This window comes from Pyrgilauda ruficollis, unplaced genomic scaffold, assembly GCF_017590135.1.
Source record: "Pyrgilauda ruficollis isolate IOZ18807 unplaced genomic scaffold, ASM1759013v1 scaffold14, whole genome shotgun sequence".
Lineage (NCBI taxonomy): Eukaryota > Metazoa > Chordata > Aves > Passeriformes > Passeridae > Pyrgilauda > Pyrgilauda ruficollis.
Window position 1 is genome coordinate 6063041 of NW_024512543.1, and position 24729 is coordinate 6087769.

The 24729-nt window shown below is 42.0% G+C and overlaps 1 protein-coding gene across 5 annotated transcripts in view; it reads right to left on the reverse strand.

The window, feature by feature from the left end:
* The window catches only part of DPF3 (double PHD fingers 3), a 154286-nt gene that overhangs the window by 76159 nt on the left and 53398 nt on the right, over positions 1-24729 (reverse strand). For all 5 annotated transcript variants that reach the window (XM_041459917.1, XM_041459920.1, XM_041459916.1 and 2 more), the window contains exons 2-3: positions 11326-11486; positions 6150-6257 (exon numbers count right to left, since the gene is read on the reverse strand). In XM_041459917.1, coding sequence (XP_041315851.1) covers positions 6150-6257; positions 11326-11350 — 133 coding nt within the window. In that variant the 5' untranslated portion in view covers positions 11351-11486. The remainder of the gene's footprint in view (positions 1-6149; positions 6258-11325; positions 11487-24729) is intronic.

Sequence of the window (24729 nt, forward strand, 5' to 3'; positions counted from 1 at the left end):
ATTCATCTGCATATTATAGACATACTCTTATTTGGCACCAGAATTATTCCTCCAGTTATGATCCTAAGATGGTCTTAATGGACCTTAAAAAGGAGCCATGTCTATAACATAACATGACCTTTAATTACAGAAATAATAGGAAAACTGTCAAATAGTAGAAAATGTTTTTGTTAAGAAGAGATGTGCCTCTCTTTATAGTGTTCATAGCGAAACAACACTGCTGTCTTGTAGTACAGAACAATAGAAATGTGTAGAAATTGCTGAAATCAAAAGTGAAACTAGTCAATATTAATTGGCCTATGGGAGGAAAACTGTAAAAGAAAATTTTCATTAAATTAATTTGTTGAATTATTTTTTTAGGCTCCAATATCTTGGAGTGAAACTGGGCATAGCAACCAGAAGCAGAAAAAATAATATGGAACTCAGCAGCATTGTGTTCTTTCTGTGTTCTTGGGTTTGATTTCCAGCTGTACCACAAACCTCTGGCTAAAACATCATAGAAGTAGTTTATGTCCTGTGTCGCTCATTTCTCTATTTTGGAATCAAAGTATAATCAAGGTTTTGGAATTCGCTGTATTCTGTGTATCTGGACTGTAAGTAAATGGCTACGAGGACTTCACAACAACCCCTGGGATGATGATCTAACATGCTGCTTGAGCCTCGAGATGCTATCGTACAAGTGATACTACTGCAAATTATGTTCTTTGCTTTTTAATGTCATCTTAACTTTATCTTGGTGAAGTGCCCCATCTTAAAGACCTCCACAGACATGCTGAGCATCTCCCCCAAGAGTTGGGAGCATTCCTCACTTCCCAGGAAACACACAGTACCTTGTACAATCAGTCACAGTCTCCACAAAGTAAATAGAGATGCTTTAAAAAGATAATAGCTTATCTGTAAGGATTTAGTTCATTCATCCACAAGCACACTCACCGAGGTATACCCCATATGTCAGACTAAAAACAGATCAGGCAACTGGAACTAAAAATCTGTTTTCAGTACTTGCTTCAGACAACTACTATGGCTCATAATAGCAAATGAAAATACTTTTGTTTGCTTTTACTATCCAACAACCGGTAAAAAAAACCACATTTCTGTAGCTCAGCTGAACACCAGATATGAGAAAGAGGACTGACACTAGCACAGGACCCCAGCTCATTCTCAGCACATTAGTAGCATAAACAAACTCTACTTCACACCTTCTGAGTGGGAAGGCTGCCCACTCTGAAAGCTCACTGTGGGCTTTCAGTCCAAAACCAAAGGACATCAGTAAATTGACACAAAAGCATTACAGTCATATTCCTTAGACTTACACACCATGTGAAATAAAAGCTCTGCAGGTATGTATGTGTGCACCTATATTTAGCCATTTATAAGACTGAAGTAGGACACTACCAATTTAAACTCCACTAGAGTTTTTGGCCACACTCACTGCATCTGTTCTCATCTGCATAGGTGCAAAGCTTGGGTAATACCTGCCTGTCAGCAGGGTTTACCGTAGGCAATAGCACTACCACAATTTTGATAGCTGACCCAACACAGAATCATGATACTACCCAGCATCATGAAACCACAAGGATCAATTATGATTTCAAGGGGCCTTGGGTCTAATCCAGGATCTCCCTCTCATTTCTAACCCTCCTCTTTCCAACTGCTCTGATTTTGCCAAGGGCCAGAACCATACTGCTCACATTCACACTACTTGCAGTTCACAGTAGTGGTAGAGCTAAAAATTCTCCTTTTTCTTACACTTCACTGGAAGTCAGGCTACCTAACTCAACCCTCTCCCTCACCCATTCCCAGACTTCTCAAGCACAGGAGCTCAGCCCTGTTCTTCCTCTTTTACTGGGCAGAACAGGCAGCTGAGGGAACATGGAAGCATGAGCTGCTTACAGCCCTCCCACTGCTCTATGCTGAAGTGCCATGCAAATACCACAGCTCGATTCTGCAGAGAACCAGGTTTCCTGTACTTGGTTGAACAGAAGTCTAGTTTCACAAATATTATATGAGTATCAACACCTAGTAAGCTTAAAATTCTGCACTTAGGGAATATATCTGGGAAAACATAATCCAGGAGTTTAGGACAGGCTGTGATCTGCCTGGCTGGGGAGCAGCTCAGGGATCTCGGCATCTTGGTGGACCATGAGCTCAATATGAATGAACAGTGTGCTGCTGGGGCAATAAAAAAATAAAGCCAACAGGATGCTGAGTTGCATCAGCAAGGACATCACCTGCAGAGATAAGTAATTATCCTAATCAGTGCTTGTCAGGCTACACCTGGAATACTGTGATCAGTTTTTGTCCCTGCTGTACAAAAGAGGTGTGGACAGTCTGGAGGGTGTGAAGGGAAGGGCTACAAAGATGATCCAAGGCCTGGGAAGCCTGCCATATGGCTGTCTGAGAGAACTGGGTTTGTTCAGACTTGAGAAGAGAAGGCTTAAGGGAGACTTTATAACTGTGTTCCAGTATTTAAAGAGTGGCTACAAAGATGGAGACACCCTTTTTGCAGAGTTATATGAACAGTATGAGGGCTAGTGGGTACAGGTTACTCCTATGGAAGTTCCAGTTGGACACAAGGGGAAAATTTTTCACAGTGAGAACAATCAGCCATTGGAATAATCTGCCCAGGGAAGTGGTAGATTCCCCAACAGTGGACAGTTTTAAGATTTGGCTGGACAGGGTGCTGGGACATCTTGTCTAGACCATGCTCTTGCCAAGAAAGGTTGGACCAGATGATCCTTGAGGACCCTTTCAATCTTCTATTTTATGAACATATGAAATCACAGTATTGGCAACATGATAATATATCACCCATGGCCCAGGATTTGTTTCAAATCTGTACCAATTTTCATAGGAGTCTTGACTGCTACACTATAATGACTCAAGTAACAGCTCATACCCATTACAACAGTGAACTCTAGGCTACACTTGAGCCATAATGCTTGGTTTTGATGATAAGAATATGAAAGTAAATGTCAGGAACACTTAGTAAAAATCCTGAAGATCTGGTCGTAATATTGACTGTATTGTCAGTAAAGGCACTGTCATAACTAAGTGTTGGCAATACTTTATTTCTCCTGAATATCTACTGGATAGGCCACTGGGTGGGAGGGAAGATGCATAGAAATAGCACAAACATGAACACTGCTAGACCTTTGAACAAACCACTTTAGGGGGGCAATGCATCCATGTAACTCTGAATACAGTGGCAGAAGAAAATAGTTATTTAAAGGCTGCATCAGCAATTCCTATTCCAGTGTTCACACCTGCACAACTTTGACTGTAACTATTCTTAAAACCAAACACCTTTATTTTAAACCAAATAAAACCAACATTCAGGACAACAAAACTACCATCTTCTCTTAAGAAGCAGGCATCAACTCACCCCAGGAAAAACATTACAGTGCACCTTCCATTTTACAAAAAACAGCAGACCATTGGAGCACGATTATTTTCTTCATTAGATTTTGGTATTACTAAATGTGAAACTCTTGCTCACTGAATGGTGTCATGCACTACATAAACTACAAAAGTAGGTTATAACTGTAAACCTAAAACTATAAAACTATTTTAGTTTTATAAACTAAAATAGTATACTATACTATTACTAAATGATCTATTGTACCCTTGAACTGCTGGCAAGACAATAGTTTGATTCTACTTACTCATCAGCTAATGACTAGCTATGACTTACCAAAACAAAAATCCTAGGTCTGTGTATCTCCTGAGTTATGTAGGTGTCTTCTGAATACAGGAACTTCTGAATACAACTTGTTACTACAATAAGCCACTCTGAAAGCCCAGGTGTAGTCCAAGCAAGTATTCACACCCCTGGTGCCAACCCCATTGACTGCTGGAATGGCAGCTTTGGATAAAAGATCCTCTTCTGTGTTTGTTACAGTGGTTGTCTTACAAGAAGTATTTCTATGCAGTTAACATAATACAACTAAGGTTTAGCTCTAATTTGATGTTGTAGAAGTGTATTGCTTGCACATGCCATATAACAATTATAAAAATCTATAAAAATATATTAACAATTTCACAGCCTCCTCTATAAAAATCAACTATTTGCATATTAACCAGGCATAAGCACTCTCTAGCTGCTGAGAACAGCTCTAAGGAATGAACAGAATGCCCAAGCCCTAGGTGGAGTGAAACTATGGAACATATAGATTAGATTTCTTTCAGATTTATTTTATATGTCCTACAGCTGTCATCTCTCTGCTTTTTAATAGATCTTAAATTTCCACATCTTTTCCCCACAGAACCATCTGATGTTTAACTGAGGACAAAGAAGTCAGCAGTAGGTAGCTTCCTAGGTTCAGCACTAGGTTTTACAACAGTATTCCCCTCCAAAACCTACAGTATTTCTGCTGTCCATGTTGCAAATAAATTATACTCTCTTTCTCCTGAATTCTAAAAAGCTACCTTTAAATGGAGGTCCAAGGTGTTCCATAGGTTTTGCACATTCAGATCAGAGAAGGGGAAAATCCCACTTTTGGCTAGTGAGTCTATTGTGGATATGCACAGATGGAGTGAAACTGTTTTGTGGTATAACTGATAAGAAAAGTTAATCACTAGATAGAAATTGGTTGGAAAATAGATTTAAATGGCAGAGCAATATAACTCGCCTTATTTGGTTGCCACCGGCAATGCAACAAAAGTAGCACTCCTGAGATGCAGAGATGTTTATAGCAGGGAGAACAACGCAGAGACAGACATGCTGAGGTCTCTTTATCTGATAACTTTGTGGTAATTGCCTTTCATGCCCTGTGGCATGTGGGATGCACTAATTTGGCATTCAGTGAGTACAGCAAAGAAGAGTAATGCAAACAAAAAAGAGTCAAACTCTACCCTACTGCTTTACCTTACAAAATTACCAAGGCACAGCAGTATTGGCATCATCACAAAGTCTAAGGCAGGCACTTTTATGAGCCAACATCAGCCTCTTCCTAGAATCCAGTCTCATTTTCATCAATGTATGTGCCTGATTTCATCAGCTCTTTCTAAGCAGCTCTGCTGTGAGGTCTAGTTCTGTTTTCTGGCTGAAATTTTGCCCTTGGTTTGAACCCCAACTAAGTGGTAATAGGAATGTCTTCCTCTTTTCCAGCTGTCCACTGACGTCTCCTATACTGAAGGTAGAGAGTTTTGAAAAACTGTTCTACCAGAATCAACAGGAATTTTGCCTCTGATTTTAATGGGTTTTGAACTTGTCTCTGTTGCCCTTTCCTCTCTCTCCACCAACTACTGCATAGAAGCAAAGTCATCAGTAATGCTGAGCATAGCTCAGTTCCCAGGCACCTTCTTCTGTCAAACAGGTTTTTTTAATATTCTAATTTACATTTGGGGGTTTCCTCCTGTACTTTTCATACTGACAGTGTCTCACCTCTTAAAAACCACATACAGCTGTGAGTATATGTGTTTCCTCTTTCTCATAATAGCTGACCCCAGAGACAGCAAGCCTTTATTGCTAACTGCAAGGAAGAATGCACAACACTAGGCTCTACCTGACACAGCTGCAGCTCCTCCACATCTGCTTTACAGTCACTCATTCAGCATCCAGACTCATCACTTCACATAGTTTAATTGTGGAAGAGTAGCAAGGACAAGAAGAATGGAAGAATAATAGACAAAGGTACACATACAGTCAGACAGAAATACACAAATGAGGCATATGGTCCCTATTTTTTATTATTTGTTGTTCATAATCTGGTCATAGCCCTCATCACCAGCCCCATCAAGAAAAATCTTATATTATACTTACTGTTTCACACACACAGTGGTCCCTTCCACAAAGATTAGGCAGCAGATACCAGTGAGAGTTTGTATTAGTAATTCACTGAGGAAAAGTTAGTAATACATTGATTCTTTACATCCGTGTTAATTTTCTAATAGAAGCCAGGATTCAGCCCTACAGAAGGTAAATTCAGCTCCCCTTGCACTCAGTACAAGTTGTTCACATTTTTGTAAGGGATGAGTTGTATGCAGAGGGTTTGGTGGTTATGGTTACAGCAAATCAAGTAAGATGCAACAGATGCAATGAGAGATGGTTGGAGAGCAGCAAAGATAAAGTCCAAGGTCTAAATGCCAGGTTTGCATGTATGCCAGCTGCTCTGCAGCTTGGGAGAGGCAGGCAAACAAATACTTACCAGGTTTGATTTCCAGCAGCTTCAGCCTGGAATCCTCAGGGGGATGCAAACGCCTCTTTTTGCGCCAGCAACGTGCTGGGTATGTGTACAGCTGACCTGGGGCCAGGCCTGAAGATTAAAGGCAAAAAATTAATCACATTTCAGTTTGTAAACCACAAGCACTGTCTCTAGCATCTTTGTTCTTGCCCTTCCAGCATCTTCTTGTTTGAGAGTTCAATCCTGCAAATCATGAGGCAGAGCTACACACTCAAGGCATCCAGTGCTCCTGAGGCTCTTCAGCACCTCTTGGGATCAAGCCTACAGAGAATCTAGGTCTCACTTAGATACTTCACTCAGCTCAGTGAAACCAGAGCTGCACATAAATAATTTGTGATTTCTTCAGGGTAAATAGAATTTCAGACTCTCCTGGGTCACAAGGGCGATGCCTCCTCCACAGGCAGAGAAAGCCCCTTGAGAGAGAAGAGATGAAGTTCTGACATGCAAATCTTGAGGCCCTGATGCACAGAGCAGGTCAGGAAATTTGTGTCTTCCAAACGGGAGCAAACCAAGACCCAAGAGGTCTGACTCTGTATTTTTGTTTACATTCTGGACTTTTGTTTGAATACTAATTCTTCATTTTGACTCTTACTTCCTCATGCCAATATTCTGAATGAGGGAGGAAATACACCAATAATGTTTATATCATTGCCTGTTCCCTTAAATCACATTTGGCATCACTGGGTTTTGAGCTGCCCTGGCTCTCCTGACAGACACCCTTCAGCCAATGTTTGAGCTGTACTTTTCTCTCCTGCATTCAGGACACAGCAGGGCTTTGTGAACGCATCGCTACTTAGGGCACAGAAGCACACTGACAAGTGCTTCAAAGTGTCCTCAACTGCCCCAGATAGTCATGACACACAGAAATACCCAGCAAGAAAAGTTGGAGGAATTTAATTCTCTCTTCTGCTTTTTCTGCCCTCTCTGTCCACCAGTTCTGGTTTGGCTCCTCTGCCCTTCTGCTGTTCCTGTTGTCTTGAAGGGGCTACAAAGCATGACTTCAATTCCAGACTCATTGTCCTCAAAAAGCAGGTAAGACTACATAAGAGAGAGGAGTGGTGTTGCTATATCTGAAACTGTACTGACAGTGAACAGCTGGACAGCATCAAGGGGGTGCCAGTAAAGCAGAACAGCTCAAGGGCAGGAGGATGGCCAAAGAGTTCTCTCCTCTCTTCTGAAGCAGCCAGGAGAGAATATCAGCTGGGGAACAAAAGCAACTCACCAGACCAAATGAGGATAATTTAAAAAAAAACAATATCCTCTTACTTGGGGGTGGGGAAGAAGACACAATAACATAATTCACCTTGAAGGAACATGCTCATCAAATTCTGCAGGTGAGACCTAATTTCCTAGTTTTAAATATTTCAACTGTTGGGAATGTCAGTTCAGACCCCAGCATCTTCCACCGACTTCCAAGGCCTTGGAGCATCTATGGCATACTGCCTGAGTATGGCCAAGTGATGAGTATCTGCAGAGATTCTGGCTGTTTCAGGGCAGAGAATGCTATTTGACTTGGACTTTTCATGCCCTTCTTTCACTGATGCTCAGAAAGCTGGGCATTGTGCACATGCCAAGAAGGACACATTTCAGAACAGGTTGCCTAAGACCGGTTTGGAAATAAAAATGGGAATAACTAGCACTTATACAGTATTTGGGCACCCTTCTTCACGCCACTTTGCAAACATTAACCACTGCAAACAATTGCTATAATGATGAGGTGGATTGTGTCTGGCTCTGATGTGAGTAATTAAAAAGGTGGAGGCAAGAAGCCCCACCCTTTCTCAGCAGGTTCTGTGCAAGGACTTGAAGACAACACTGAAATGGCAATTGCCAGATCAAAGCAATAGGACAGAGAATCAGCTCTCCATTGCACAGGCCTCCACAGAGGAGCCATTTGAAGGTATAATTACCAAAGTTTTTGTGCCAGACAGAGAGGAGCAAAGATCTACTAGTCTGTGGGAATATCTGCTAATGTGAGCACTCCTATACAAAAGAGCAGTTCTGGATTCAGCCAGGACAGCAAAAGCCAACTACACATGCTGAAAGCCCAACTAGAAACTTAAAAGGAGAATTGGGAGAGCCTCTTTCTTAGAGAGTGGCAGGTAGATCATTAAAAACAGATGATCCAACATCCACCTCTGCAACCCTTCAGGTAAACTCTCTGTTGCTACTTGTAGTACACCTGTTCATTAATATACTGCCATCCAATGAACTTAAAATACGTACTAGATTTTTACTTCATTCAACCCACCAATGCTACCTTCACTTCTCTACCCTGTTCCTCATCTGTCCATGTGCTGGCTCACATAAAGTGTAGATCTTACACAAAGGAGAGGCAACAAGGAAAGGGTCAGCTCTGAATGCTCTGAATGTAGCTCCTTCACAGGCAATCCTGCAGTGAATATGGAAATAATGCATATTACCATCTTCAGCCCTCTGTGGGTTGTCTCTCTCTCTGGTACCTTATAGGGCAACCAGAGAAGGTTCCAACCATTTGCTTACAGAGGAAATGGCAGAACCTGCAGTGAGTTATGTTGTTTATCTCATTAGTGTAGGAGAGTCATAACTCAGAGCTCGTGTGAAAGGCCAGGGGAGGGAGTTATGTGCAGTATTGTGTGAAATTAACCCTGAACTGTTTATCATGAAATGCAGAGTTCTGACTCCTTTAACAAAGAGAACAGCAAGAACTCAGGTTAATATGCTGAGTTCCTGACTCTTCTCTGTTTTTCAAGTCTGTGTAAGTGAAAAGCTGTCCTGGAGCTTTGCCATTTGTCTTTATCTAGTTTTTCAGGTTAGGGATAGTAAATGGTAGTGAGCACAGCACACAAGACAGATACTGGGAAGGTTGGCAGAGAATTTTCAGAGCCCTTTAGTATGGGCACGAGCACATTGTGTACAGACCAAAACTAGGCATGCTAAAATTGTAGAGGGATGCCTTAACTCACCATAATACTACAAGAAATAGATGACACAAAGACACTCAGGGAAGCACTAAATGGGCTAATAAAATCAAGAAAGAGCAAAGCAAATATGGAGGAGGAGGGCTGGTTCATTTCACACTGATTATTCTAATTCAAAACAACAAAGTCATCAGATTTGATGGCCAACGCAGATGCAGGAGGCTCCTTTCACTTGATACTTTCTGTGAAGAATGTTCCACCATTAGTCTCCAGTGCAGACCTGCAGGAGAAATGCCGCCTATCCCCTTCTGCAGGGCCAGCTGCCAAACAGTTCACTATTAGAAATGAGGAGGGAAAGATTTGGGGAATGAATTTGCTCAAAGTAGTCCACAAAGCTTGTGACTGAGAAAGGCAAAGAATTAAGACATCTTGTTTCCTGTTGTGATTCTGTAACAGTTATGATGATTCCTTTTGCACATGTACAGATGCCAATGAGACCCACACAAGACTATCTATGTCTGTCTTTGTGGAAGATGCTGTTGAGAAAACACTGCTTATGAACACAATGGATGTATATGGATGTATACCTGTGTGTGTGTGTATATATATATATATATCTTCTGACTGTGTTCAGAAGGATAAAAATAGCAGCACCTTACTCATAACAAGGGGAAGGGAAGGGAAGGGAAGGGAAGGGAAGGGAAGGGAAGGGAAGGGAAGGGAAGGGAAGGGAAGGGAAGTTTATGCAAAGCATAATCGCTTAGGATTAGAGAATTTTCAGCTGAAACAAAAAACTTGTGGTTATGAAGCAACCCTATCAAAGACGGGTTATCCAGAAGTTTAGAAAACTCCCATCTTGTGAACTGCATTCAACAGTCCTGAATTACCCCAGCAGTTTTTGTAGCTAAAATATTCTTTGGATATTTTTAAAAGACCTGTTGTCTCCTGCACCAGAAGTGGCTGCATTTTATTATATGAACAGTTTTCTGGTAGTACTGCAAGACAACACTAAATCTACTTTAGATATTTTAGTAATAGGAGGAGCACAAGGATCCTTCCTTTAGTATATCCTAGAAAGGGAGAAGGAAAGTTTCAGCTAAGACTCAGCTAGGCACTTTTCAGAAGCAGCAATTGTTTTCTTAGCCCCAGGAGCGTAAAGGAATATCCTATGTGTTCCTCCCACTTCATCTCCTGTAAACCAGACAGTGGAGGATATTAGAGCAGGCTTCACCTTCACATAATTTCAGATCTAGAATTTGAGGGGGTGGAGGGTGAAGGTGGGAGAGTGTAAATATTGTTTAGAGAACTGGCACATATTTATGCACATGTGTGCATGTCATACTTCCAGTGCCCATGTACCCCAGGTCCCTTCCTGCCTGGATTCTCTGGACTGCACGGAGGTGATGGGGGGAAGAAAAGCTAGAAATACATTTTGGTGCTGTTAAAAATCAGTTCCCTGAGCTAATTATTGGTCAGATACTGAGCTACAACATAGCCAAATTCCCCTTGGTGTTCAGAAGGACTTCTGTCTAAGCAACATCTCCAGTCTTTGGTGACTGGTGACTGTCTTTTGCCTTTCAAAAACGGATTTCTGATGGATTTAGTCTAACAAAGGAACAACTGACCAAAGTCTACAAAAATAACAGTGCTCTTTTCCCTTGAGCTTCACTGAGCTATGGAACAGGCATTAGCCAAAGCTCCTTAAGGAAATGTACCAACTTCTTTCTGTACCCTAGGGAACCACAGCTCCAGAACTTATATCCCAGTTAACCTATCCAAAGCAGAACCAGGATTTATAGGTATATTTCTAACCATTAGAACAACATTCATTCAATTAATGGACTCTCCTATATTTTACTGCAGTTTTATATCCTTCCTAATATAGTTCCCTATTTTCAGCATTCATCTGAGAAACTCCCACCTCCGTCTTTGAGGTAATTCCAGTCTTAGAGCAGAGCATTGAATCTTCCACTGTAGACTGGGATTGATAGCATGAAAAGAGCTACAATGATGCAGCCTTAGAAACTACCATGTCAGGCACCTCTTTGCATAGAGAGAGAGTAATTAGCATGAGCTCTCTGCAGTTACCAAAGGAAATCCCCTGCAGGCACCGAGGTTTAGGCAGTTTCTCTTCTGTGTGGCCTGTAGCAGGTTTGAGCTCCTATTAATTAAACCCCATGAGGGCTCAGTGGCCAGCCCTCCATACATGCACGTGCATCCACAGACACAGCACTACCAACCTGGTCCCCTGTGCCTCTTCTCCATCCAGATGTAGCAGTTGTTCTGAGCTACCCCAGTCTGCGAATCCAGGAAGGGAAGGCGGACGCTGCGCTCGGCACAGAGCCGAGAGTTGTAGCTGCGACAGTGCTCAATTGCTTCTTTGTAGAACTGGTCCCCGAGGCTGCCAAGAGAGACAGGGCACAGTGAGAATGATTGTGCTGTGCCCTCCAACAAGAGTAGGAAAAGGGGACGTGAGGGTGGTTTGAAAATGGACAAACAGAAAAACTTTGCCTGGACAGATGCAAATGTTGGTGACACGAGACACTGATGAAGCAGATCATGCAGAAAGTGATGGCAAATTCATCAAAAGATCAGGCTGTCAGGAACCAGACACAGATCTTTTCAGTAGCAGCGTGGCTACTGAATGAGCAAATGATGCAATCACACTGCCCCATGACCCTGGGTCAGGCCCATGTACACCACAGTGAACTCATTTGATTGTTTCTCTTCCCCTGTAGTTTGTCCAGCCAATTCAGCAAACCAGTCATTTCAATCCCATGTTACAGCAACTGCTGCAGTATGTTTTAGGCAACCAGAAAGCCAGCCAAGTTTAGAAGAACTTCGCTCCAGCATTTCTGGTGCCAAAGAGCCCATAAGAGCAAAGACCATAGTTCTCTTATTGTGTGCTTCTGAGGCATGAAAACACACCCCTTAATAACTAGAGCCATATCTGCAGTGGTCAGACTAGATGTTTTGTCATAAGCCTTCCAGAGTTTTCCACAGTGAAGCCTGAGGTGCCAGGAGCAGCAGGCTACAGCAGCAACCAGTCAGATCCAGCATGGCAAATGCTGTTTTTCTCTGGAGCCCAGTGGGAATAACAGTTCTAAAGACAATGTCACTTACTTCATAAATAACTGTTTGTTCAAAAATTCTGTAGAATCTTCATCTTCCCTTGAGACAGGTTTAAAAACTCTGCCTGCTGGAGATTACCAAAATCCTCCCTCCAAATTTTTCTAAACAGGGAAAAGCATCAAAGTAAAGCTACCCTGAGGACACAAAGCAGCTGTCACGCTGGAGCATTGCAAAGTAGGTGGGCCACTGCTGAACCTCATTCTTGATCTATTGTCAAGGTGAAATTCACTCGTGACACGAATAGCTAGGAAAGCTACCTGTTAGGGGTAAGTTCATTAGAAAACAGGAGCAGAGTGATAGATGGCATAACTTGCTCTCTGATATTCATTAGTGTGCAAAAAGAGTATAGCACATGCAGCAAGTGAGCCAAAGGGATGCATGCACAGAGATAAAAGGAGTTCCCTTTTCTGTTGTTTTCCCCACTATCATCTTCCATAGGCACAACTGGCATTTTAAAATTTTGCACACCTCTAAATGTCAAATCAGTGCAAATTGCTCTGTTTTGCCATCTTTTGTATCTTTTTTGTAACTCACATCTTTTAAGTGACTCCTCAGTTGTACCTTATGATTTACATGGAAGTCAAACTCTTCTCATCTTGGACCAACATCCTATCGCTGACAGAGACCAAAAGCAGAGGCTTAGGGAATAGCAAAAACACAACAAATACCAAGGGAGGCACCTCAAGTTCCCCCTTCTCAATTCTGATGATCAGAACTCAATTTACTCAAGTCTCAGGTTATCCAATGATGTGGAGGTCAGAACTTCCTTCGCCTACAGAAACTCCCTAAGGGTTTTTCAGATGTTTCGTGCAGCAGTGAACATCTTTGTGAACATTGTGCCTCTCAGACCTGTCCTCCCCTGCTGACCACCAGCTCCTGGGCAGCTGCCAGTGCAGGGATATGTGGAGGGCAGCTGAAGGAGAGAGCTCTCTGGGCTGTGCAAGCAAGTGGAGGGTGCAGCATGGGCAGAGCGCATACAGCAGGATCCCTCCGGACACTGAATCCCCTGCAATGACCTCAAACGCCCTTTTCCATAAAAAGGCGGGGGGAAGGGAAGGGGAGCAGGGGAGAAAGGAAAGATAAGCTGCTCTACTATACAAAGAATGTGACTAGGAAGAAATGAAATCTTATTAAAAGCTGTAATTAAAGTTGTACACTTGTGTAATCAAAGTCAGTAACAAGGAGACCCCAGTTGATCAAAGATTAACAGCTCTTTCCACAAACACTTGAGCTTCCTCAGAGCTATGTCAGATTCCTTCTATATTAAACCAGGGATGCTCTCTAACTCTAAGGAGTTTACTGGGAAGAAAAGCATAGCTGTGTGACAAAAAACTGCCACCACTGCACAAGTCTTCCTTATGCCAAAAATCACTTCAGTCAGTAGAATATGCACACCACAAAGCATCAATATTAACAAAAACAATACATCTCAGCAACTCAGATATAGGATCTGACTGGAGATTACTTCAGTTTCTACCTTGCTCTAAGATTGAAAATAACTATAAGTCTTCAAGTATAAAATATTTGGCTTTAAATCACAGTATCGAATAGAGCAAATTTCAGATTTTTCTAAGAGGAAGAAAAGGGCATTTGAGATCCTAATGGCAGAGAAGCAACCAAGCTAATGGGTCAAATTCACTCTTGACAAAATCTTGCAGTCTAGCTGTTTCATTACATTTATTTTAAAGATTTTAAATATGTATTTTTTGCCTTAAAGAAAAATTACAATTTAGAAGTATTCAGTCATCTCCATATTTTAAGAATGCTTGCCTTGTCTCCACTACCACAAGCATGATCAAAAAGTGCAGTTTTCTAAGAATTCACTGGAAATATTCAGATACTGAGACCATGAGGAATTACCCTGGCCTTAATTATAAATAGATTTTTTTTAAAGTGACAAATAATCAAATATAGGAAAGTAAAGAAATGGTATTTCCTTATGACACTCATATGTCAGTGGTAAACAGCTCCCCTGAAATTACTTTTGGGTGCCTAGTTATGTTTTACCATTAGTCTTTATTGGAAGTATTCTGACTCATTCCAAACTACAGTTAGGTTTTTTTTAAGGAACTTCAAACTTAGAGATTTTTTTTTCTTCTTTTGTGCTACATATCTAAACACAGCATGTTTTATCTTAGCAGGAAAAAACAGAAAGTGTATTAAAATTGGGGCAAAAAAGGAGAAGTACGGTGCTATTGTGTTCCTCATTGCAGAGTCAGGGAGGTGGGACAAATCCCAGTCCCCTCCCAGGAGGTTTACAATGGAGCTGGAGAACAGACAAGGGTGGGAATAAGACTGGAAAGCACATGAGCTCCAATGAAACTTAAACAGATCCGTTGAGTTTGAGCAAGTGAGATACAAGAAGAGAAAAAAAATTATAAAATGTATAATATGTCAGAAAAAAGATTAATTATCTGTTACATGCTTCATAGTTTTCCCAAACTGTGTTGCTATGGAAGACTTCCACTTCAACTCCTGAAAAAGTATCTGTAAAAACTATGGGGAATTTCCTCATTATTTTTATGAAAAGTATGTATGAGTCAGTGCTGTGCTGTGACTGACCGCAAGGGTCAATTCTTCCCTTTGGACAGGGGAGTTAAAGGTCACACAGACTTGTCTAGATTGATATTAATGACACAGAATCATCAGCATATGTGCAGATTTTAAGGATGCTGGGAAAAAGCAAGAAGCAGACGTGAACAACTGCTGGACAAGAAAGGCAAATCTTACTGAAGGCAGCACAACTGGAAATACAGAATGCAGTTGTCAGCACACTGTGAAAATCACACAGCCCTTCAGTACAGAGCCCCAGGTGAAACCGCAGATGTTTGGGACAGGCGTGCCAGTGACACTGCTGGCATACACACAGGCTTTGCACTTACATACCAAGAACACTAAAATAACCCAGTTCTGGCTGACTGATAAAAGCTCCTGCACTTGGAAAAGATCAATCTATACCATTGCACACTCCTGCAAAGCTGCATAGGAGGCGTAAATGTTTAGTGAGGTTAGGGGCTCTTTATTGGTCAAAAAAAAGTGGGACTGAAACTAAACAGCAGGCTGGGAGCACTGGAAGCTCGGTGTGAGTGGGGAGGTGAGCACTCTGAAAGCACCAGCAGCCCTGTGGGTGCTGGGACTGCCACTGAGCCTGGTGCAATTCTGTGCAGCCTTGCAGGTAGTCACTGCCATGACAGCAAGCACCAGCATGGAAGATCAGACTCTATGACTTCCTTGAGGTCACTTTTCTTTTAAGTGTTAAGAAACTGAGGTTTTCTATCATGGAATCAGGTCAGCTAATAACAAAGCCAGGGAAGAACAATTCCTCCCTTTCCTCAGTCTTTGCCTGCTAGCTCTAGCTAGACCATAAGGTTTCTGAGCAGACTCCAACTTACCACTTCTCTCTATAGTACCTAGCACCATGACTCTGCTGTCTAGGCATGCTTTCAATAAGGGGAAAAAAAAAAAAAAAAAAAAAAAAGAAACCCAACAACTTACCTATCTTATAAGCCCATAAATTTGCAACAAGGACCAGAAGCCTGACTTCACTCCAGATGTTCAAGATGTTTCTGTGCTGACAAGGGATCCTGATGGGCCCTGAAAGCAGCACAGCAGCTCTCCACCACCACTTTGCAGTCCATCCTGCAAAGTCCCATATTTTTGTGTGCACTTACACCTTTTAAAACAGCTACAAAACAGGCAGAATCCAGAGTGCCCCTCCTGCAGTGCCTAACACAATTCAAGTTAGTACCCAGAGAAGGTGAGCACTCGCTGAACACCTATAACCAGTCATGCTCAACAATAATTACAGGTCCACATTACCCTGGGAAAAATTGTATAACTAAGAACCAGTCCTCCTCAAGTGCAGTTCTTAAATTTCCAACAGACACCTCTGAGTACGAATCCAAATTGTCTCCAGTTCTTGAGGCCAGGCCTCATTCTAGTCATTTCCCTCTAAAACCATGCTCACTACATGACTAGGCAAATAAAAACCTGATAGCACAGGAAGAAATGACTAGTCATGTAACAGAAAGCAACAGACTTTTTCTTCTACAGTTTGCAGTGGTCCTCAGCCACAATAAAAATGTGGGCCCTGCTTTCCTTAAGACCATGGACTTTTTGTTTACTATACATTTAGTCTCTAGTCTTACATTTTAGAGCATTTGACACTGTGAGGTACAGCGAGGACAACCAAAAAAGACCTTTTAAATCAGAACTTGTTTTGGAGCAGCACTGCCATCCAGTTTCAAACTGGGTGAGATCTGAGAAGTGGTATGAGAGAAGGGTGCAATGCAGCTTCAGAAAATACTTTTTACTCTCCTTTTGGAGACACTCATGAATGAATCTGGAAATAAAGCACCAGTGAGGTCTTAGGCCTTCTCACAAAGTTGAACAGAGACTAAGAAATCACGCAAGGCAGCACCTGAGTTATCAGTTGCCTGCAACACAGGACACCATCCTGGACAACTATGTGTCTTGGCAAGTGTTGAGAGAGCTGCACTGAGCTGGCTATACTATTCCTTTCCAGCAGGTCCCACGAGGCCCCTGACAGGCAGCTGCTCCTTCTCTCTATGACCTGTGACACAAAGAATGCCACAGGGCTCAATTCTTCAGCCACTTCTGTTTAATATCTGTGCAAAACCTTCAGGGAATATGATGAAGTATCTAGGCAGCAATGCCAGCCATGACATTGATGACATGCAGTTTATGTATCTTTTTCCCCCTCATGCTGACAGCACTCTCCCAAACCTCACAGTGTTGAAAGCAAGGGCAGCATAGCTGGCAAAGGCTGAAGTCAGAGGAGATCTGAATGAGATTGACTGGAAGTGGGAAGCATTACAAACTATGCACTAACATTGTTAATGTGGACAATCTTACAGACACAATCACCAAAAGGGCCTTCCTCTCCCTCTCCAGTCAGCATAATTGTCTTCTCAAGCTGAAGCCTGGCCATGCTCATGTGTTTCTCCCATCTGGACTGGCCTACTCTGATTCTCTACCTCAGGCTAGATAAGAAACAAAGACAGAGCTAGTTGCAAAACTGTGGTACCTCCCCTGTCACAAAGCAAGCCAAAGCAAAGCCAAACTGATTTTCATGAAGAGCACAATGGACTAAGTTCAAGCTGCTTGAATGTCTGCTTCTCCTTTCTACACCCAGATGCAGCTGAAAACCTGTGCTTAGCAGAGTCCGGCATCACCAGGCTCCCATAGCAGCTTCAGACAGCAGATCCTCAGCTCCAGAGCATCTTCCCAGAAGAGATAAAGCATTCTGCTTTGCTCATCCTCAAATTACATTGCAAGATGCTAACATAACATTCATCAAAAGATCCAAGCAAAATAAAATATGACATATTCAAGAGTGTCAGACAACTATTGAGCATTAAACAACAAAGGGCTGGCTAGGCCCCTCCTTTGGCTGCACTCTCTGGAATTTCTAGTTTATAGGCAGTGCTTAATTGCTACAAACATGCACCCTTTGCAACTGCATCACGGTAGGACGTGGAGATTCAAGAGAAATAGAGAACGGTTTTCCTGGTGTTAGGTGAAGCATAACAGACTGCTCAAAAATCTACCACAAAATCTGATGGCAAGCCAGAAAGTGCAGGAATGTGCAGATTCAGTTTTCTCATAGTGGTCCACTGCATCTGTCCCTGCACAACATTTTCTAATGATGTAAGGGGTGTGAATGTGAGCAAAGGCAAAACAGGATTTCCAGATGTGCTACAGAATGACTCAAACTTTCTGGGCTCTCAGTTTTTTAACATAAACTTGGCAGCTTTCTAAACACATATCTACAGTCTCCAAGAGGCAGAGTCATTGAGACAGCTATTTCATTTCTATACATAATTTCACCTGGTGGACAACAGGAAGACTGTATAACTTTCCCCAGCCTGGGAAGCAATGTCAGAGAAAAAATGGCTAGCAGGACTCTTCTGGTAGTAGGTAGACTACACAAATCAGACCACTAAACAGTATACAAAGCAGACAGTGTTGCTGGAGCAGCAATGATCCAAGGATAAACAAAAGACTTTCCAGGAGAGTTAACGCCTTTCACTGGAAGAACTCATGCAGACAGGTCAAAATAGACAAGCTTCTAGCATTTGTTCACTGTTCTGTGGCAGGTGCAGAGACTGTACGTGGTTCAAGGGATTAGGAGCCATCAGAGAACTGGTGACAAGCCCCTGAGTCAGCACTGGCACAGACCAGACATTACAGCAATCAAGAAGATGCCCTGAGCTACAAGTCTGGGTTGAATCTCAAATCAGTGTAAAAGCAATGTGAGGTTTTTAAGCACCCTCCTCCAAGCACTCAGCATTAGCATTCTACATAGAAGAGCAAAGAAATCCCCTTTTGCAGGTATTTACTGGAAGACTTCCCCTGATGGGTTGGAAATCCCTGCTAGCTACTTGTGGCCAGAATCAACAGGGTACTCACTGCTTGAATCACAGTGTGATGCTGATTCGTAACAGAGAGCACAGCCTCGTAGAGTGAGCTACATTCACTGCTCTGGAAACAGGCTTAGGCTGTAATTTAATCCACTGTGAAACTACAGGTATCATGTCATGCAAAAAGTCTGTCTTTGAAGAAAAATGACAAAAGGTAGGCTTAACTTACAATTTGAGGAAAATCGATCTGATTAGCCCCATCCTCACAGGTATTGTAGAAGTATGAGAGCTCTGCTGGCATTTCCATTTACAGAAAAGAAACAGCAGCACAAGTTAATACTGCCAAGAAGAGAGTGGTACATGATGGTATCTTGCTGACAAAAATCTGGCTTTCAGGGTAAAGAGCTGCAGCCCTCTTTGTGCAGGAATAAGGATTAGAGCAAGAGGTGCTCCTCTTCCTGCAGCTGTGCATGGCCCTGCTCAGGGCCTGCAGCCACATTCCCAGTTCTCAAAGCCAAAAAAGTGGGATCATTCTGCCCATCTCACTCACCTGTTAACATGCAGAGTTGTTGGCTGGACACAAGAGATATCTGTGTATGGTACAAGCTGATATGTACTTTTGAAATCAGGTATTTCAGAAGATTAAGTTACCAGCCCCATTCAAATACACTGGGCTGTGAACAATTATACTACATTGCATGTGGTAATCTGTCCACATCTTCTCTTACTTTACTTTCATTTCCATGAAGAGGCATCAGCAGCAATTTCCATGTCATACATCAGGCTACCTAAGTTGTTTCCAGAGACAGACATTGCATACAATCTCTATTAGACTCAGCACAGTGACCAATTAGGTTAATCTCAGAGGCAGACTCCTTGGGGATATCTCAGAGCATCTATTCTTTCTCAGGCCAGAGTTTCTGTTTTAAAGAGATGCAGCATCATCCAATTAAATGAACAACAGGTGTGAAAGGTAATAACCTAGACCTCCTTTGTGTCTGAAGACAGCACTCAGAATTCAGCTTGGTCCTAACCTTCCCTAAAAGGTCAAAAATTCTCTCCAATTACTAAAGGAATGAACTAACGAAAACTTCAGCAACAGCATTAGATTGGACATGACAACATCTAAGGGATTTCTTTTTATATATTTCTAGAAAAGCAACTCAAGCTGCTGGGGCCTGGGGTCACCAGAATTCTGTTTGGCTTAGTGCAACAATAGTCTTACAGGCCAGATGTAGTCAAAGACAAAGTCTATCCACTCAGCTCCCATGATTCTGATTTCCCACAGTGATCCTATCTTTTGCATTCCTGGTAAAAACCATAATCTATCACCCAAGCTGGCACCAGGAAGACAGCAAACCAGACTTCTACAAATTACTCTGCCGTGACTTCCTTTGTAGCTTTAATAGTTCCCCTGCAGAACACCGGTAACACCCTACACTTACCTCAATAATAAATCGTGTGCATTACTTCAGGCACTGTCTGTACTAAAAAGATGCTCAGATCATGAACAGAAATCCTCTCCTAGCTCTAGCTGTGCCAGCTAAAAATATCGCCCATTCCCTCCTACCCTGCTGCTTTTCACTGCTTGTCTCCTAGAGCTTAGTGCTCCCACACCTCCTGCCAGTGGCAATGTTTGTGTGAGCGCTCCCTGACTCAGTTCAAGCAAGGCCATTCGATCTGTTCGAGCAAACCCAGCTGACATTGCCTGGAAGAGCTGAGGGCAAGCTCACAAAACCCCTTCTGCCTCCAGAAGTATCTCCAGCAGTACAACCAGCTTGGGTTAGTCTTCAAGTGGCACACCTGTTTGCTTGCAATGGGAAAAAGTCTGTCCACACCATCAGTGGTGACAGCTAGGTCATAGCCAGCACAGCCCTTTTGAGAGACGCGGCAAATGCAAATGGAAGTTACATCATTGGTCCAAATGATATCAGCTAAGCTGACAAGAGCATTTGTTTTCATGTGTCTCTAAGTACCTCATCTTTCATGAAGCTACATATCTCCACCAGAGCTCAACAGGCAGTGAGATACCAGGAAAGACCAGGGAGGTTTTGCCCCATGCTTTAAGCCATGCCAGAGTCCCAACTGTCCAAGCTCTACAGCATGGTCCTGGTCTGAATGACCTCTGTTAGGCCTCTTGGAAGTTCTCAGGCTGGGATTTCCCCTGCACCTTGTGCAGTTATTTAGTAGACAAATATAGAGTGCCATTCAATCCAGGTGGCAGAATTTAAAAGAGATTAAAATAAACATGCAGGTAAAAGAGTAGTACAAATGTTCCTAAATGGCATGCAAGCTTTCCCACTACACTGAACTGTTACTACATTAATATTTTAGGTACTTTATGTCCTTTGACTAGAAAGGGTTAGTAAGCTCACATTTTTCTGCTGGCTTGTCTCTTTTGTAGGAGCCTTGTATCTCCTGCTGCAAAGGAAATGCCACTCCAGGAAACAATCCTTTTTGCACAGGTGAAAATGATCACACAAGTAGCAAAGCAGAGATTTATACAGATCTAACATAAAACCACATAATTATTAGAGTTTACTTCACCTCTGAAGTCAGCCTTTGGAAAAAAATCAGCTAGAGCCAATACTTTGAAGTTACTAATCTTGAATGGGTAGCACTTTCAGGTCCTTGGTCACGATCTATGTGTGACAAACTGAATACACATGTAAGAAAACACTAAAATCTACTGTACCTAGTCAATAATTACCAAAAGACGAAATTATATTTTCTGTTCTCTATAAAGTTATCTCATGCCTAGATAACTAAAGTTATGTTTCTTTGAGTTATTATTTCTCTTAAATACACAGGAACAACCATTCTGGTACTTGTATAAATCTGCTGGCCTTGGCAGACATACAGCAGGGATATACTTAACTCATGCTGCATAGGGGAATTCCCAAGATAACTGTGAATTAGATTTTCTTTTCTCACCTCCTTCCCCCAGCTCTACACACAAATGGAAGTAGGGCAGATTACGGTCAATCCTTTGCTAAAGTTTTATTATTACTCCTCAAAGAGAAACAATAAAAATTGTAAGAGGTGAAACAGATGCATCCAACACATCATCTCACAGCTCCCCCAGCATACAGAATGCCCTGTATTGAGAGCACACTGGAACTAACTCAAAGGTCTAGGCACAGGATCTTCTGCACCTGGAGCACATCCCATGGGAGCAGGGCAAACCATCACTGCAAATACTAACATATGATTCTGAGGAGTGATGTTTCAAACACCTGTGCCCTGGTTTCTGTAGATACTTATGCAGCATCCAAGAGGAACTCTCTAATAAAGTCAAGAAAAAGTACTTGCCACAATCAGCTTTCGGAAACTCAAATATCTGATGGTCGTTCCCATACAAATAGACTTTCCTTGCACCACTTTTTCTTCTGCCTTGCTTCCTCAACCCACCTTAATTCAAGTATCAGATTGAGGTGGTTACTACTGTAGAACAATTAAATTAAATAGAAAAGCTTTGTAATTCACTTAACAATTAGCAAAGCCTGAAATACTGTTTTGCTGCAATTATCACTGCAAAATAACGATCCTTTCTTCTGCTCAAATAACTTACTCTTTCGGCAAGTCTGAAAGACTCCAGTTGTTTAATGCACATCCCCATCATGCTAGGGCAGACCTCAAATTCACTTTTGGCCCCATGTGTTGACTAAGGTCTTCAAACACTTGTGATGAAACCCTGCCTGTGACCAAGCATCAGGTCCCAGTTCAGCACAGCACATTATTCAGAGTGCAAGTCCCCTTCAACTCAAAGTTAGGCAGATACTTGAATGTCTTGCTGAACAGAGATGGCAGCTGAACAGAGAGCACATGCTTCAGTGCACTTTTAGAATGAGGTCTTAGAAGCAGATACACGTGGGCAAGGCTGTTCAGGTCAGTTTATCATGTTTTCCCAGCTGGAACTAGCCAGAGCTAACACACTGGTTCCATTTTCTTTCTGTATGTAATACACTGCAGTAGTTAAAGCTGCAGGTCGCAAAAGTGTAACCTAGGGATCATGAGACAGTCATTAATCAATCAACCAGTGGAAATAGGAGCTGGGTAGATATCATTATCTCTACATTACAGATGAGACACAGAGAGTTTGCATAACAAAGCCATAGAGAAAGAGAAGTCACTTTTATTATTTCCCAGTTTTGCTCCATCTTCTGAAATTTGTTTTCTCACTCTGCAAGACTTCCTTCCCCAACTGCCATCCAGTAATTTTCTTGGTTCAGAGACAAAGCTGACACCAGATCATGCTGAAAGCTAGTTGAAGCTCTTCTATACAAAAATCTGTTAAAGAACTACAAAAGCAACCTTTCCTTTTTTTTTCAGATATCCTGTAAAAGCTACCTGAACACTGCAGTGACAATAACAATGACAAGCAAAGACAATGACTAAACAAGAGTTTGGACATGGAACTAAACTGCATACAGTCTCCACTTGTCTGCACCCCAATTAGCAGAGAATGGAGACAAGCATCACAGTGGTCTATAAACAGGACAAGAAGAAGATTGACAAGTAACTGAAGGAAAAGAACTGCAGGAGTCAACTGTCAGAGCAAAGTGAGGTTACAGAAAAAGAGAGAGAGAGAGAGGTTTGCCCATTGCCCTGGAGTAATGGCTAGCCTTTAACACATGGCCTCTGCTCCTGTCAGTATTTCTTCTTGGACAGGTTATCTCAGGAATTTATGCTTTCCAATAATTACCTTTCAGAGGGCTCTCACTTATCTTGCAAGAGGAATCCAACAGTAACCTGACCTGCATTGCTCATGCAATCACCATCCACCTCCTCTAACCTTACATCCCATCTCTCAAAGCAAAAACAAGCAGCCCTTCCCAGACTTCCAGTGCTGCATCAGCAGCAGTTGATAAAATTGCTTGGCAAAGTTGATAAAAATAAGAGTTTCAATGCTTAATGTTATATAAACATAGATGAGCTAGCAGGGAAAAGCAGTAAAATATTACCAGCAGGTTAAAATACCTTGTGTGGTAACATTATATTATCCAGAACTTAAGATGAACGATTGTTTTGCACCACCATAAGAAGGATTTTTACCTGAGAGTAAGTTTTATTTTTTTTTACTGCAGCAGATATCAGAGCCTGTCAGCATTGGCTTTAATAAATTTTGGGACTCTCAAGGCCCTCTAATTAAGCTCTCTTCCTGTTACCCTTCCAAGCTACCTTTCTGCCACTATGTGAATTGCTTTTCTTCTTGAAACATCAGTGCCAAAGGGAAGCTTTTGCTTTTGGCATTCACTCCAGAGCCATTTCAGATGAACTTGTCTATCTTTGCTAAAGTATATGTTATTACACAGTTTAATTATGCTCCCATTCATGCTCTGATCAAGGCCCTCTCAGGTTGGCTTTTTGTGTAAGGGACTCCATTACATCCAGTACAAGCTAATGGGAACCAATTTGCTCCCATTATCACAGCTAGAACAAGGAGAAGGATTCTTATTTTGTATTTTGGATTTAATGAGATATCTCTTCAGTCAGTCAGTAGTTATAAGGAAGTACTTCATTATCAAGTTCAGAGAAAATATCAGGCCTGATACAAGAAGTAAAAAGTTGTGTAACATTCATCATGGAACCCTGTCATCAGTCCAAAACATATGGTCAGGGCACATAAACCATTAAATCTCTGTTGGAGAGTGGATTTTCCTCAGTGGGCTTGCAGCCACTCAGGGCAGGAACCCAGAAGACTCTTCTTCCTACACTGGCTACCCAATTAACTTCAGCCTGGAATACTGTCCATGCTTCACTCTGGCTGCATTATTTTAAAGGAGTAAATATTGCATTCAGACCCATGAGAACTTTGGACAAATGCACACACTCTCCCAGGCATTCCCATACTCCCATAGGAACAGGATGGCACCACAAGAAAGAGTTTGATGTAGAGAGAGCATAAGAAGGGAGGGCAAGAGAAAGCTGCTGTTCCCTCATTAAACTTCAATAGATGCCTAGGCCCAGCAATGCTGCACTACAGCTTGGATTTATGTTTCCCAATTAACAGAATTCACAGCATAAAGTTTTCTCTTTTTGTTTTAAAGGGGGAGGAAGAGGAGAAAAAACACATTCCAACCATTTGGCACAGCAAACTTCCCCAGCTATCTTCTGGGAACAAAAAGT